Raw genomic sequence first — 14012 nt, forward strand, 5'->3', positions numbered from 1 at the left:
GGGTAGGGTAGGGTAGGGTAGGGTAGGGTAGAAAAAGCATCTTCACCCTTCAGTGTATTTGGGTCCATTCGGCATGGATAGACAGAGCAAGGCTACCTGTTTGCCCTTGTGTGCCGTTTTTATGCTAAGCTAAGCTAATCAGCTACCTGCTCTAGTTTCATACTATACACAGACATGATAGAGGTGTTGATTTTGTCATCTAAATCTCAACAAAAAAGTGAAAAAGCATATTTCCCAAAAAACTATTCCTATACCTAAACAGTATTCTATTTTGATATATAGTCTATGTTTGCAACCAGTGGAGTCGCCCAACGATGGTATACGTCCATTTTTATATACAGTCTACGATTAAAGCATGGTGGCTTTATGTTTAAGCAAAAGGGGCCTGTACTTTGAGACTACAGTCTCAACCAGCTCACTATATCTCATCTGACTGCATATCTCAAGATCACTTGGTGACTGCACTGAATCACATTCATACACTTTTCACTCATTTTCTTTCCATCAGGTTCACCAAACCAGTTCCTGGCTCTTTCTGTAGGGCCTCAGACATTTCTGCCTTTGTGCTGACATTCAAATTGACATATCAGTATCCATTGTCTGTTTCTAACATTTTGTAATTATACACTGGTGGTAATGTTACACTACAACAACGTCAGCCTTAAGTCTCATGGAAAGATAAAGTGCTATACGCATACATGAACACACGATGCCTTCGGGTTTCCTGAGGCGACATTCACTGCTGTCAACCCGTCACCTGGGTTATGCTTGACTCGTACTGTCACTGTTGTGTTTTGTCCTTTCTCCTGACTTATAGTTTTGGTGTGTGACAAGCTTCAGGTACAGTTACTGCACAATACCTACTTCTGGTTTGTTGCTGTTTCCTTTAGTGTTTTATTTGTCTTTTTTCTTTCTTAGTCTCTCTTGCACACTTTTTCTTCTTAATGCATCAGTCTTTAGGTTTAAACAGCTTTCTCTGTTTGCCATTGTCTTCTTTGTCTCCTTCCTTCTCTTGCCTTGTATCTGGGTGCTGTTGCCTCATCACACAGAACCTGAAGCTCCAAACATCCAAAGGGGAAACAGTATACAATCATTGATGCTTAAATCTCTTTAGTGTGATGTTCTTTATTTTTATATTTTATCTTGTTCGTTATGTGCATTTGAGGAAGAGGTGGGGGTTGTGCTTCACAAAGTGACATGACAACATGGTTTCTCACTTTGCTACAGATCAATTAGCCTCAAAGATCGAACACCCAACAGTGAATGTATGAAAACCCCATCAACACTTTTCGCCCCTAGAAACAATTAAGATGCTCCCAATCTGTCTAGTACTTATTACTTTGTGCCATCTGACCAACCCGCCATCAGACACCTTATCGGGGGTACAAAGGTATCTCCCATGGGAATATTCTCTCCATCTGCTCATCGTACTGAAATCACAGGCACATGTTTACTATGTTTTTGTCAGAGGTGAGGTGTCTCATGCTACAGTCAGCAGCTGTTTTACGTTGGACTTGCACAAGAAGACAAACTAGAGATAGGAGCTGAGAAGTGTGATAAGATGCAGATTAAGATCTGATCGCTGCATTAGAGGCTCTGTGGTCTCACACTGAGGTGTCACATCTTGATGAGGTAGGGTGGGCCGGATTAATCAGGCGAGATAAGATGAAAAACCGTAATAATGCCTCAAAGACAAATAACCTAGAAAATCAAAATGTATTAGGGAAAGAAATAGATAGTAAAAGCACATTATAAAACTATGAATAAAGTATATATGTTTTTGCTTAAGTGGATTAGTAGCATTCTTTACTATCAAGGATTTGAATCATTATCAACTGTGCACGGCCTAAGCAAAGGTGTTACATAATTTGGTTGTAATAAAGAGCTATACAGTAAACTACTGACCCTCCACCATCTCTTTTGTAAAACTTCTGCATGGGACATACAGAAAATGAAATCTGGAGTCATATGCACTCAGACACACTGGCACATCTCCCTCCATGATCCCTGGGTCAATACTTGAACCATTGTTCTATCTAGAGTCTAGAACAATGGTCATGAGTTATTGTGGTTTTGTTTAACCTGTGGATACATTGCCACCTAGTGGTCAAAACAATGTCAGCAGCGCAGCAAATCGTGTTTATTAAAAAGAGACTATGGACAATTAAAATAAAAAAAAGTCCCACATGTTCTTTAAAAACTAATACAAGCGTGTTTTAACCCACACATTATTCATCTTATTTTATTTTATATGTCGGTTTAAATCTCTGTCTTTATGGTCCCCGGTTTGAAACCACATAGGAACCATCATCTTTTGCTTGTTTCCTCAGGTGGAGGCGGACGAGTCGTTGAAGGGGCAAATCAAAATGGCGAGCCAAGAGGAATCTGTGAGGGAGTTCGTCGCTGTTACTGATGTTGATGAGGAGAGGGCCCGGTTTTTCCTGGAGTCCGCCGGCTGGAATCTGCAGGTACGTCTTTACTGTGCCTTTCCGTAGAGTCGCGAAGGAGTGTACTTTGGGCAATCCTGAGGAAACGGCGGTATCATGACAAGTGTCAGACCATTAGCTTGCTGGCTAACGTTAGCATGTGTTGCCGGTGATTTGTGCAAGTCACCCTTTGACAATGGCCTGGCCGCCTTCTGTCACTAACAACAAGGCTGTTTAAACCTAGTTAGCCGACACGGTCACGGTTACATTAAGGTCCTTTACTGTCGTCTCTTTATAAAGTAGGTCGCCGTTAAGTTTTGGCTAGCGCTAGTCTGTCAAGAGTCCATTGAGCCGCGCTAGCTAGCGTTAGCCTGTAACGATAAAGAGCTGTGTAAATGTTAGTTTAGTTAACCTAGCGAAGGACACTGGTTAGCTTATAATGCAGTAGTGTCGTTTGTCCCGGTGAAGCGTGTGTTAATGGTTAAGAAAATGGAGACAAACGCTTAACGTCTCTATTTCAGAAGTCAAATCCATAAGAAAATGAAAACGAATGACTGTTGTGTAGAGTTTTCTCACTCGGGTAGCGCCTTCGCTTTTAGACATTGAAAGAAAAAATAAATGTATCAGCTGGGAAACTGCGGTGTAAACATTTCAACCCGCTGTGGTTATTGACGAGAAAAGAGAGAAAAGGGAACCTCAGACGTAGAGCCAAGTTATCTAGCTCTTTCCTGAGATGTCAGAAAGGTCGTACATGACACTTGTTGCACAATTAATTAACTATCTGTCAGGATTGTGTTATGACATTGTCATAATAATTTTGCCCCCCCCCCAGCTCGCCCTCGCCAGTTTCTTTGAGGATGGAGCTGATGACGACATAGTGACGCTTCCTCAACCTGAGGGAGGCTCCTCAGTGTCCCGGTCTGCAGGGCCAAGGTAATGTTTTTTTATTAATACCACAGTTCAGTCTGATGAAAATTTAATGGCACACTCATTCACTGCTACAGTACTGGACCGTAGTTCTGTGCAGCAGTGTTCCCATCAGTCACCATCGTTGTTCATCATCATTATGATCTTGTGACATACAATTCAGTGCATGTATTTTTCTGTAACATCAGCTCTCAGCCCAGAGTGACCTCCTTCAGAGATCTGATGCATGAGGCAGAGGAGGAGAGTGATGAGGAGGAAGGCCAAAGGTGAGCTAAAGTTGCAGTATTGCCTGTTTATTTATCTGTAGTGAATGTGTGACCTGATGAAGAAAGAAGCCTAGATGGTGGAAAAGAACCACCTATTGTTTTTATTCACGATTTAATTGATCACCATATAGGAGATACTTGTCTGTTCTCCTTGAGAAACTGACAGATCAGGTTTAGATTAGTTATTGAAAATCATTCATGACCCTGGTCGGATTGAGTGTCATGCCCAAGGACACCTCAGAGTGGATCAGGGATTAAAAAGGACGCAGAGGCAAGTTAATAAATAAAGTCACTGCCCAGTGTGTGTTGTAACAGTAACCCTTGGATGTCTTTCTGATCCTCCTAAATGGCTGTGACATCCTGTACATCCTCACACTGTTTGGACGGTAGAAAGTCACACCTAGTGGGTGTGAATCCAGAATGCACCAAACTATTTTTGGTCTCATCTCATTCACTGTGGGCTGGTCGTTTCTGGTTTTCTGCAGCATCAACAGATTCTGCCACTGGAGCAGTGCAGTAGACTGCTTGTTAAAGGATTGTGTGGGTTTGCAAATGGCCTTTTAGTGTATTTCCATTTGCAGTCATTAAGCAAATTAAATGAAAAAACAGTCCTACAGAATGTATATTACATAGCTCAGGTCATTTTTGAGTTTGTTCCAAATGGGTTTCCTGATGTCATTTTTTTAAAATGTGCTGACTGTGCACAACTTGACACAATGTAAACAAGGGGTTACCTGGACATCTGCCATAAAAACAACAATGTGCTTGTGTTTTTTCCTTTAAAGTGCAGTATTCATGTTTTAATGACAAAGTGTGAGTCTGTGATTTTAGTGTAGTTAGCTTATCGTATTATTTTCTTTGTCTGGTAAGCACCAGGTCAGTATGCTTAAACTAAAGTGCTTGATAGTCAATTGAAATACTTTTACTCCCTACACCTTTCTGACATCAGAGCTGGAGAGGCTGAGTTCAATAATTTCTGTCACTTTCTGTAACTGACAATCTGATTAGCGTGCCCTCTTCATGCAGTGATTGGACAACTGTGTGGTGGCAAGAAAGTGAGCATGGTTTGAACTTCTTTCTCATTCTGCTTTTTACAATTCTCACTTACCAAAAGCTTGCTGTTACTTCCACTGGAGCTCTCTTTATGACAGGAAGCGTTTCATCCCACAATTGGGTGTGACCATTTGAAAACAGCAATGACAGCCACCACCTTTTGATGTGGCCAGACAAAACAAATTACTTTGTTCTGAGCATACTGACACCTTAATGAAGATCAGTGTTTTTAGTCATCTCACAGGCTGGACCTGTGATAAAATTATAAAACTTATGTTGCTGTTGAAGCCTTAGTTAATGACCATTGTCAGCACTCACCCTTCTCACAAGTGAATTATGTTATGTTATATTATATTATTATAATGTCTTCAGTGCACACAAATAAAAGGACAAGACATTAAGTTGGGACTGCATTAGTTATTACTTGGTTATATGCTGTAAGTAAGTGTTTTGCTGGATATTCATCTATCCATCCATCCATGCAGTAGGCATCAATAAAAGTTTAAAATATAGGGAGGGAGACTGATCTGATTATTACTGTGGGTGTACAAAGACAAAAGAAGGTGAGACTGTCCCCATCAACTTAAAATTGGCTCATTTACAGAGTTTCCTGATTTATTACAGGTTTTATTATTGTTTTTAAAGTAGGACAATTAAGTAATTAATTTATCACAGTGATTATAGAAAGTGGAACAAGCTGTGTATTTACACAGTATTTACTGTGCATATTTAACTTTGTTCTTCTTTGGTTTCTATCTTGATCTGATAAGATTCAATTCAGACTTGTGCCATGTTATACAGAATTGTTAGAGATCCAAACTAATAATATTATCACAGTGACTTTTATTGTAGAGGTGACTCAGGCACTTCAGACGGACAGACATGTAAAATTGCTATCACATTTATATAGCAAGGTGAATGTCTGAAAGGGGCTTCTACATCATGCACAATGAGCTACTCACTTCATAATAATACGGGCTTGACTTTGTAGATTTTTCATTCTGTTTTTCCTCAGTGTCTATAATGTCACATATTTTGTGGAAGAATTCCCTCTCCTGTCATTACAGTCACACTTTTCTATGTGCCCCTGCAGGTTTTTTGCAGGGGGGTCAGAGCGCAGTGGGCAGCAGATCGTTGGGCCCCCCAAGAAGAAGAGCTCCAATGAAGTGGTGGAAGATCTGTTTAAAGGAGCCAGAGAACATGGAGCTGTGCCTCTGGACCGGAGCGGGAGAGGGCCAGGCGAGCCCAGTAGAGCTAAGGTGAAAAGGAAGCACATGAGAACAATGTTGATGTCCTTTGTCCCTCTGCTCTTTCTGTATTGCCATCTTGTTTGTGCCTTTTTATAGCAGGTTCTTTCTGCAGAGTGTGTGTACTTTAATTTGCTTCTGCTCGCTTTTGTGTTTGTAATTGTCCTTCATCTTGGTGATCCTTTTATGTCTTATTTTGTTTTTTTATTATCACCTCTCATCACTTAGGCCTTCGTAGGTGGAGGTTACAGGCTAGGAGCAGCTCCTGAGGAGGAGTCAACCTATGTGGCTGGAGAGAGGCACGCCTCCAACAGCCAGCAGGATGTGAGTACAGATGCTGATGCCTCCTGTTTCCTGTATCCTTGGCACTATTCAGCCAGTCTAGGTGACTCTTCAGCCAATAAAAACCGATAACCCGACATTCACACTCACCTCATGCTATGCACCGGCCAGCGGTGCGGAGGTGAGAGAGGAGCTAGGCATTAAAGTCCTCTCTGCTGCTCTATTATTTCATTTGTTACTAAATGGTTTGTGGCTCTTTAAATGTGAACAACCGAGAGGAAGTGGAAAAGGGCCATTTTCCACATTTCTAAATGTCGTCTTCCTCTCCATGATGGCCCTAACTCTTAATGATAATGATTTTGATGACCATGTGTGTTAAAAGTTCTCTGTCTCCCACACAGTTCTTTCTGTATTGATGTAAACCTACTCAAATTGAAGCTGAGACGTGGCACTTTAATGTTGATTCTTTTCATTTATTTTGAAAATTCAGAGGCTGAAGAACAACGGATGAATTATTGTCCAAATATTTACAATCTGGACTCTGTGTAATGATAGGTGTCAAAGGCCTGACGGGCAACTCCTGCGTGAAATCCTTCTATAGACACGACTCTTTATTCTCATGTGCATTGATGCTTGTTTTTTGTTGCTGGATAGATGAAATCCCTCATGAACTGTTACATTTTCAGAAATGAAAGAACACAGTAACAGATGGACTATGATTAATTCATGGTTTTTCTAGGAGACCTGCTAATCATTAATCCAATACTGAAGGCATTCCTGCTCTCATGAGTGGAATTACATAACAGACTGTAGTTAGTGCCAGAAAGACTGACATGGCACTTCCCACGTCTGGACCTCTAATTATGTTGAACTTTGACGCTTTTCGGGTTTTTGACACATCAAACTTGATCTTAGTGGAAGAAAACCAATTTATGTGTTATTATCTTTGCAAAATATTAAGATGTAGGCCACGTAAAGCTGGTAACTCACAACATCATGGAGCCTGTCCTGTATTCTTTGGCATACAGGCTGCAGTTCAGCATGTATAAGGGGTGTTGAGGGCAGGGTGTACTTACAAGTGCTGGTAGCAGCAGCAGCAGCAGCAGAGAGGAATTGAGAATATGGGTTTGTACTAAACTGAGGGGAAAGCATAAATCAGTCACCACCCACACTGCAGAGAGCAAGTTAAAGTTTGTCACTGCAGTTCTTATATTGGAGCTTGTTATGCTGTGATTTTTGATTGCTAGTATTTAGTAAAGTTACATAATGTATGAGACAAGTGAAAGGCTGTGGCTATTTCCTGGATGAAGTACATGCCAGTACAAACCCCAGTACATACCAACTGAAATGTCTCATTCTGTGTGTGTGTGTGTGTGTGTGTGTGTGTGTGTGTGTGTGTGTGTGTGTGTGTGTTAGGTACACGTGGTGCTTAAACTGTGGAAGACAGGTTTCAGTCTGGATAACGGTGAACTCAGAAACTACAGCGATCCTGGAAATGCCAACTTCCTCGAGGCAATCAGAAGGGGGTGAGGATATTCTGCCAACTTCATCTAAGTTACACATGTGCTCATCATAGGTCCACGGGGACACACTATGTCCTCCGTCTTTATATGTAAATATGCCTACCAGCGTTTCTATGAGACTATGAGACACTGTTGGCTGCTTTACACATTTAGAGCACTGATGGCATGTGATAGCACCTGTTGGTTGTTACCTTGCAGGGAGATTCCCCTGGAGTTGAGGCAGCGGTCTCGAGGAGGCCAGGTCAACCTGGACATGGAGGACCACAGGGATGAGGACTTCTCCAAACCTAAGATGGCCTTCAAGGCCTTTGGAGGTGAAGGACAGAAGCTGGGAAGGTGAGATTGAGCAGTCTTGTTAGTTTATTGAACATGGTTTCCGTATTGTTTCTCCTCAGCACAACATTACACACCAAAGAGCCGCAGCTGAAATACAATGTCTAAATAAAGGCTGGTAAACCAGTCTTGCTTGTTCTACACGGAAATGAATCATCTTCAGTCTAGGAATCGACTCTGTGTGGGATCCTTCCAGTAAATGACTGGTCTCTAATAAAGCATATAATGTTATTTTTAGTGTAAATTGAGCAGATTCAAATCCCAGTAAACAGATTTAATGTCCAATTTGTACAATTCCAGTGATGCAGCAGTGCTCTTCTTTCACTTTCAGTTCAGGGCCCACATTTGTCAAACAAAAAGAATTACACTAAAGAGAAATCTCTAAAGACCTAACTTAGGAGTAAATAAAGCCTTTTGCTAAAAGTGAAGAATAAGACACATTAATTAAGCTGCTTACTCCTGTTTACAGAAAAGTGGAAGTCAATCTTTAATAGCAGCTCATTATTAATCACTCGTAGGCTCAAAGCAGGAAAACAGGGTATCTTAAAGTCTTTAAAAGCTCCGAATGCAGCTCTTCAAAAAAAAAAAAGGCCTTACAAGGTATTAAAAAGTTAAATAAAAAATTTAACTTACAAAGGTTGTGAGTATTTTGTCTTACCTGCTGTAGACAATAACATTAGTTAGAAGTTTTTTTGTATTTCATTGTGAGACCAACTAGTGCCAAAAGTGTCAGGATTTCTGCAGGTCTTAAACTAAGTAAGTAAATTCTGATCTTTTTCCTTCCTCTTCCTCATCCCCATCCTCCTCCTCCTCCTCCTCCTCCTCCTCCTCCTCCCGCCTCCTCTGCACCTCCCCTCCGCCTCCTCCCCTCTATAAGTGCCACCCCAGAGTTGGTTGTAGCTCCGGCCACCTCCCAGCAGGACCAGGCTGCCAACGAGGCCCAAGCCAGCGCCTCTGTGACCTTGGACCCCTCCCAGCCCGTCACTAACATTCAGATCCGACTGGCCGATGGCGGCAAGCTGGTCCAAAAGTTCAACCACACCCACAGGTAACTGAGGCGCTCTTTAACTTGAAGTTGGTATCTACACAAAGATGTGGTCTACCCTGTGTTTTGCATCATAGATCAGTCTCTGATAAAAGTGCAGCAACAAATGTATAGTTTGATTTCAGAGGCAGGGGAATCAACCTGTGCTTGTTTTGTTTGTAACAGCTGCTCAGGAAATCAGAGGTCAATAGAAAGGTTGTAGTGATAAAATGTTCTATTGAGATTTATACAGTAGCTGTGGAATAAAAACCCATACTTCTTTTCACCATGTATTGTTGTGTCTCTCAGGGTGTCTGACGTGCGCCAGTTCGTGGTAGCGGCTCGGCCCGCCATGGCTGCCAGAGAGTTTGTTCTCATGACCACCTTCCCCAACAAGGAGCTGTCGGACGAGAGCCAGACGCTGCAGCAGGCCAACCTCCTCAACGCCGTCATTGTCCAGCGGCTAAAGTGAGGGGGGGTAGAGTAAGGTCTATCCCTGGTGGTGTGGCTGAGTACTGCAGCCATGTGAAACCTGCTGCCCCTTCTGAGGGAGGAGAAAACACGGACTTATGTATGGACTTCTAATTTCTGATTTTTGTTTTTCTAAAGTGAAATGTAACATTCTGCTCCCCCAGACCCCCCTCCCTCCACTCTTACTCTACACCCCTGTGCGGTCTGTGACAGGCAGTAATCAGGGGGGAAACTAAAAATCTTCCAAAATGGAGCAGAGTTCTCTCAGAGTTCTGTAAAGCTGCAGATGCTGTTGGATTGCGGTTGTGATGGGGACGTGTTTACCTGACAGCAGGAGATGGTTTAACCCAAAAACACAGCAGCAGTCCAGCTTTTCTGACGAGCAGTTGGGTTGCAGAGATGCTCACTAAACCTGGCTCTATTTTTCATTAACTTGCTCCCCCACTTTTCCTTTTCTATTAACCTTCATTTGGCCTCTTAGCTACGTTTACTATCAGATGCTGGAGCCTCGCTAGACCAGCGGCAGATTCCCAGTTTGTTTCTGCCTCAGCAGCACAAACCATAACCACATTAGGAATACTAGTCTTATTAAATTAGAAGTACATGACAATAGTGTGGTTTTGTAAGTTTTTCTTTTCTCTCCCATACTCTTCTTGGAGAGAAAAGTGAAACAGTATCACAAAACACTGAGGGTTTTTTTTTTCTCCAAACCAACCTATACCAGTAGCCTTACTCTCCTTTATCGACCTCCACTAACACACTCTTCCCTTTGTTCAAATCAAGATGGAATTATTTTTTTAAGCTGCCTTTTTTTCTCCTTTCTTTTTTCCTTTACAGATTGTAAGATTGTCCCAGTTACACACTTTGATATTGTGTAACATTACAGCTACACATGGCTTTATTGTCAAACCAATGGTCAAACAAAAGAAGATATAGATTGTAAACTCTGGTTTGTAGTAGTGGAAGTTGAATTCCTATGACACTCTGACATCTTCTATGCATCCTCGGGCAACACAGAAATATGTTTGGACCTCTGGTAAAATAAATCCATTTTATGGTTGATGTATAAAGAACTTAATCGTCCTGTGTTTTTATTGTAGTTAGAGAAGGGGTGTTAAGCAAAGTGACAAACATGGAATCATGTGACAGTGAGAAAACCATCTCAGGCGTTGACTGTCAGTAAACCGTTAAGTAAACAGCTGTTACTGCTAACGTTGGCTATGTAGCACTAGCAAAACTTATATATAGCTCCTTTTAAAGTGATGATTAGGGAGAATCACAGTAACCTGAGCATCTTGTTACATTCATGCTGAATGCATCATGTTATGACATGGATCATTTCAAATTTTGAAACACTGCTTTTGCTGTGTTGCTGTTAGGATAAACTTTTTATCTTTTTATCCACTTAAAAGTTTCTAAAATTTCTTTGAAGAGTATGTACCCAAAAGAAGAGAATAGTTTGCTGCATCATAGCACATTAACCTAATAATCACCTATAATTTCCTCAGTGGAGACCTAAATCTTATTACGTAGTATTGTTATATAAAAAAACTTTGACAAAAAAGTTAAACTACCATTTAATGTCAACAGTGAACATCATAAAAAAAGTGTTATTTCTATATTTAAAACAAAGAGCTGCCTTTTACTTAATTATCGTTGATTGATGATCAGTTCTAGCTCCTTTTTAGGAGAATTATTCCTGAATAAAAACAGTATGATCTTTAATGCCAATATGCAAAAGAGTTGGGAGACTTTTTCCAGCCTTGAGCATCGTCTGCAGTCTTCTTCACAAGCTGCACCGAGCCCTGACAACCTCCACAAAGAAGGGGGGGGCAGCTTGTGTGTTGCCTGGAGGGAAAATCCAGGGCGGAAAAAGTGCACATCACCCACCACTGCTTGGAAAGCTTAAATTCTATAAGAGAATCGGAGTCCTTTGTAGTATATCATCCCTCGTTTTCACCACGTGATCTGTCAAAATCTTTCCGGCAGCTGCTTAAAATGTAAATTTTACTGATCTTGTGATACAACACAAAGAGTAATCTTTACATTTGACTTTAAAAACTGGCATGCAAACATTATTGCTTTCATGTGGTCACTTGTAGTTTACTGTGTGTTCTTATCTCCAGGAGACCGTGAGGGGAAACAGAGATAAAACTGATGTGACATGATGTGTAATGCCAGTTTCACGTGTCGGATCCTGTTTTGGATTCTTACAAGTGATTGTATCTCTTGGTTGAGTTTAATGTGAATAAGGCTAATCTATAAACTCTCATTTACATAAACATCTAGCCAAAATTGCTGGTGTATTTGGCTCATTTTTAAATTGTGTCCCTTTTTATCTCTGCAGTAAAAATTACCTGTTTATATTTTCATACATTTTGTCCTCAAAAGTGAACATAATACCTGTGTCAGAAATCTCATGGCAGTGCTCTTTCATGGAAGAAATATGACAGAAAAATGTAGTAGCACAGTTGCTGCACAGGTATTATGGGAATGCTTCAAGTTGACACCTTTGAGTATTGGTTAGATAATATAGGTCTTCTTCTAACATGTCTCTCCTTTTGGTTCTAGTTCGGCAGTTTTATTGGCTGAGAATGACTCACTGTGCTTTGTTTTGAAGAAGTCTGAGTCACTGGATACTCGGTGTCAATCCCAGTCATGAAGCAACCACTTGAAATATTTTTGCTCCTATAAATCTCATACTAACATGATTTGTTTTCTTCCTGCAGATTCATGTGTCTTGAACCCACATTCATCGCCTTGGTTATGCACACCCACATGAACACTCCATGGCTCTGGAGCAATTAGCTGTTCATATACAGTGAACTCTGCATAACAAAAATGCTCAGCTGCAATCTAATGAACCATGAGGAAAGTTAGAGTATACTGAAAGGCTAAAAGGTGGAATTTCTTTTTTTCAGTTAGAATGCAATAGAATATGAGTGGAAATTATATGCACCTGCTGTTATTATTTTCTACAGGAAGTAAGATGCAGGTGTTGCTATAGCTGCAGATTTACTGTGGCGATGTGAGCAGAGAGTATCCCAGTGTCTGCTGGGACAGTGGGATGCTTTGACTCAGCTGTTCACCTAAATTAGCACCATCTCTGACAGCCCTTCTCTCCGCCTGGCCTGCCTCACCCGCTCTCTTTTCAGTAGTTTTACACTGCAGTGTTCCACACACCGGCCTAAAGTAAACTGCAGTCAGGGCACTGTAATCTATGGCACTTTATGATGGCTGACTTTTTGTCATTTTTGAATATCATACTATATATATATATATATATATATATATATATATATATATATATATAAATATGACAATGGTTCTGAATTATAACGAATCAGTGAGATTTGAATTTTTTATTCACTGGATCAAACCATCAAACTTCAAATGTGGAAAAAAACCCATCACACTCACATTTAGGACAGTGTTACAATGTTCACGCTGCCTACCAGATATCAAGTTAGTCACAGATACAGCAAATACGCCATACTTAATGTGCCTTCAAAATAAAAGCATGTTTTTCACCTAATGCTCCTGTCAGAGCCCCAGAGGTGGAATCAAGACTGGATTACCAATCAGACAAAAGAGGCAACTCTCCAGGGGCCCTGAAAGCCCCGGGTTTACTACATATCATTTGGGTCGACATGATTCATTTGATTTAATTTGTTTGAAATTTGCACAATGGAAGTTGTGATGAAGTAGAAATCTTCTTCATCTGAATACTTATTCCAAAATAGGTCTTTTACCCAGAAGACATTTTGGTATGTCACATTAGAAAGGTGCAGATTCCATTCAGCTGCTTCAATTTCAATGTCCTGCTATTGTTCACACTGGCTCACTGTCTTGCTCGGACATTTGAATAGAACACAGCCATCATTAATGTTCAGATTAGTTTACTACATTTATTTTTTTACCAGGGACCATGTACAAAAACATATGCAAAGAAGAGGAGACCCACTGTACCAGATTAAGCTAACAGTTATATCAATAAATAATTTTCATTTGCAGACCCTTGACAGGTAGGTCATATTATATTATATTATATTATAATATATTATTATATTATATTAACTCATACATGGTATATGCTATAATTATGATTCACAACTTCCAAAACAGAAATCTGGCCAGATCCCAGTCAGTGTCGCAGCAGGTGTTCTCAGTCAGCGGTTAAACACCTGCAGTGATGTTACTGATGGGCGTGTGCCTTGCAGTACAGCATGTTTAATGGTAACTGGCTTGAAAGGCGTTTCTGAGATGTTCGATGAAAGTGATTATCTCTTTATAACTGATTCAAATGCACAAACAAGCATTTGAGAGAAGAACTTCAGCATCACAATTGAAATCTCCCCTAATCCCCTACCTACCAAATGGGATTATTACTTTCTTAATGTCTATGATACACTTTAATCTAGTACTGAGCCAGAATCAGTTCTCCAGTTGTTTTTTGACTG

The 14012-nt window shown here is 40.6% G+C and overlaps 1 protein-coding gene across 1 annotated transcript; it reads left to right on the plus strand.

Annotated features, from left to right (window-relative positions):
• Positions 1–2333: 2333 nt before the first annotated feature.
• Positions 2334–10625, plus strand: nsfl1c (NSFL1 cofactor). The gene is made up of 9 exons (XM_022762928.1): positions 2334–2468; positions 3259–3359; positions 3542–3619; positions 5766–5931; positions 6148–6243; positions 7618–7727; positions 7923–8060; positions 8935–9105; positions 9391–10625. Exons 1-9 carry the CDS (start codon positions 2367–2369, stop codon positions 9551–9553), a joined length of 1125 nt encoding a protein of 374 aa, XP_022618649.1. The 5' UTR covers positions 2334–2366; the 3' UTR covers positions 9554–10625.
• Positions 10626–14012: the final 3387 nt, after the last annotated feature.

This window comes from Seriola dumerili, unplaced genomic scaffold (genome assembly GCF_002260705.1).
Source record: "Seriola dumerili isolate Sdu_G_001 unplaced genomic scaffold, Sdu_1.0 BDQW01000454.1, whole genome shotgun sequence".
Lineage (NCBI taxonomy): Eukaryota > Metazoa > Chordata > Actinopteri > Carangiformes > Carangidae > Seriola > Seriola dumerili.

Bases quoted from the DNA above. Each gene is read 5' to 3' on its own strand.
- nsfl1c (XM_022762928.1), top strand. From the start codon at position 2,367: ATGGCGAGCCAAGAGGAATCTGTGAGGGAGTTCGTCGCTGTTACTGAT. The intron at 2,469-3,258 runs GTACGTCTTTAC...CCCCCCCCCCAG, and splicing joins CCGCCGGCTGGAATCTGCAG to CTCGCCCTCGCCAGTTTCTT. The intron at 8,061-8,934 runs GTGAGATTGAGC...CCCCTCTATAAG, and splicing joins GAAGGACAGAAGCTGGGAAG to TGCCACCCCAGAGTTGGTTG.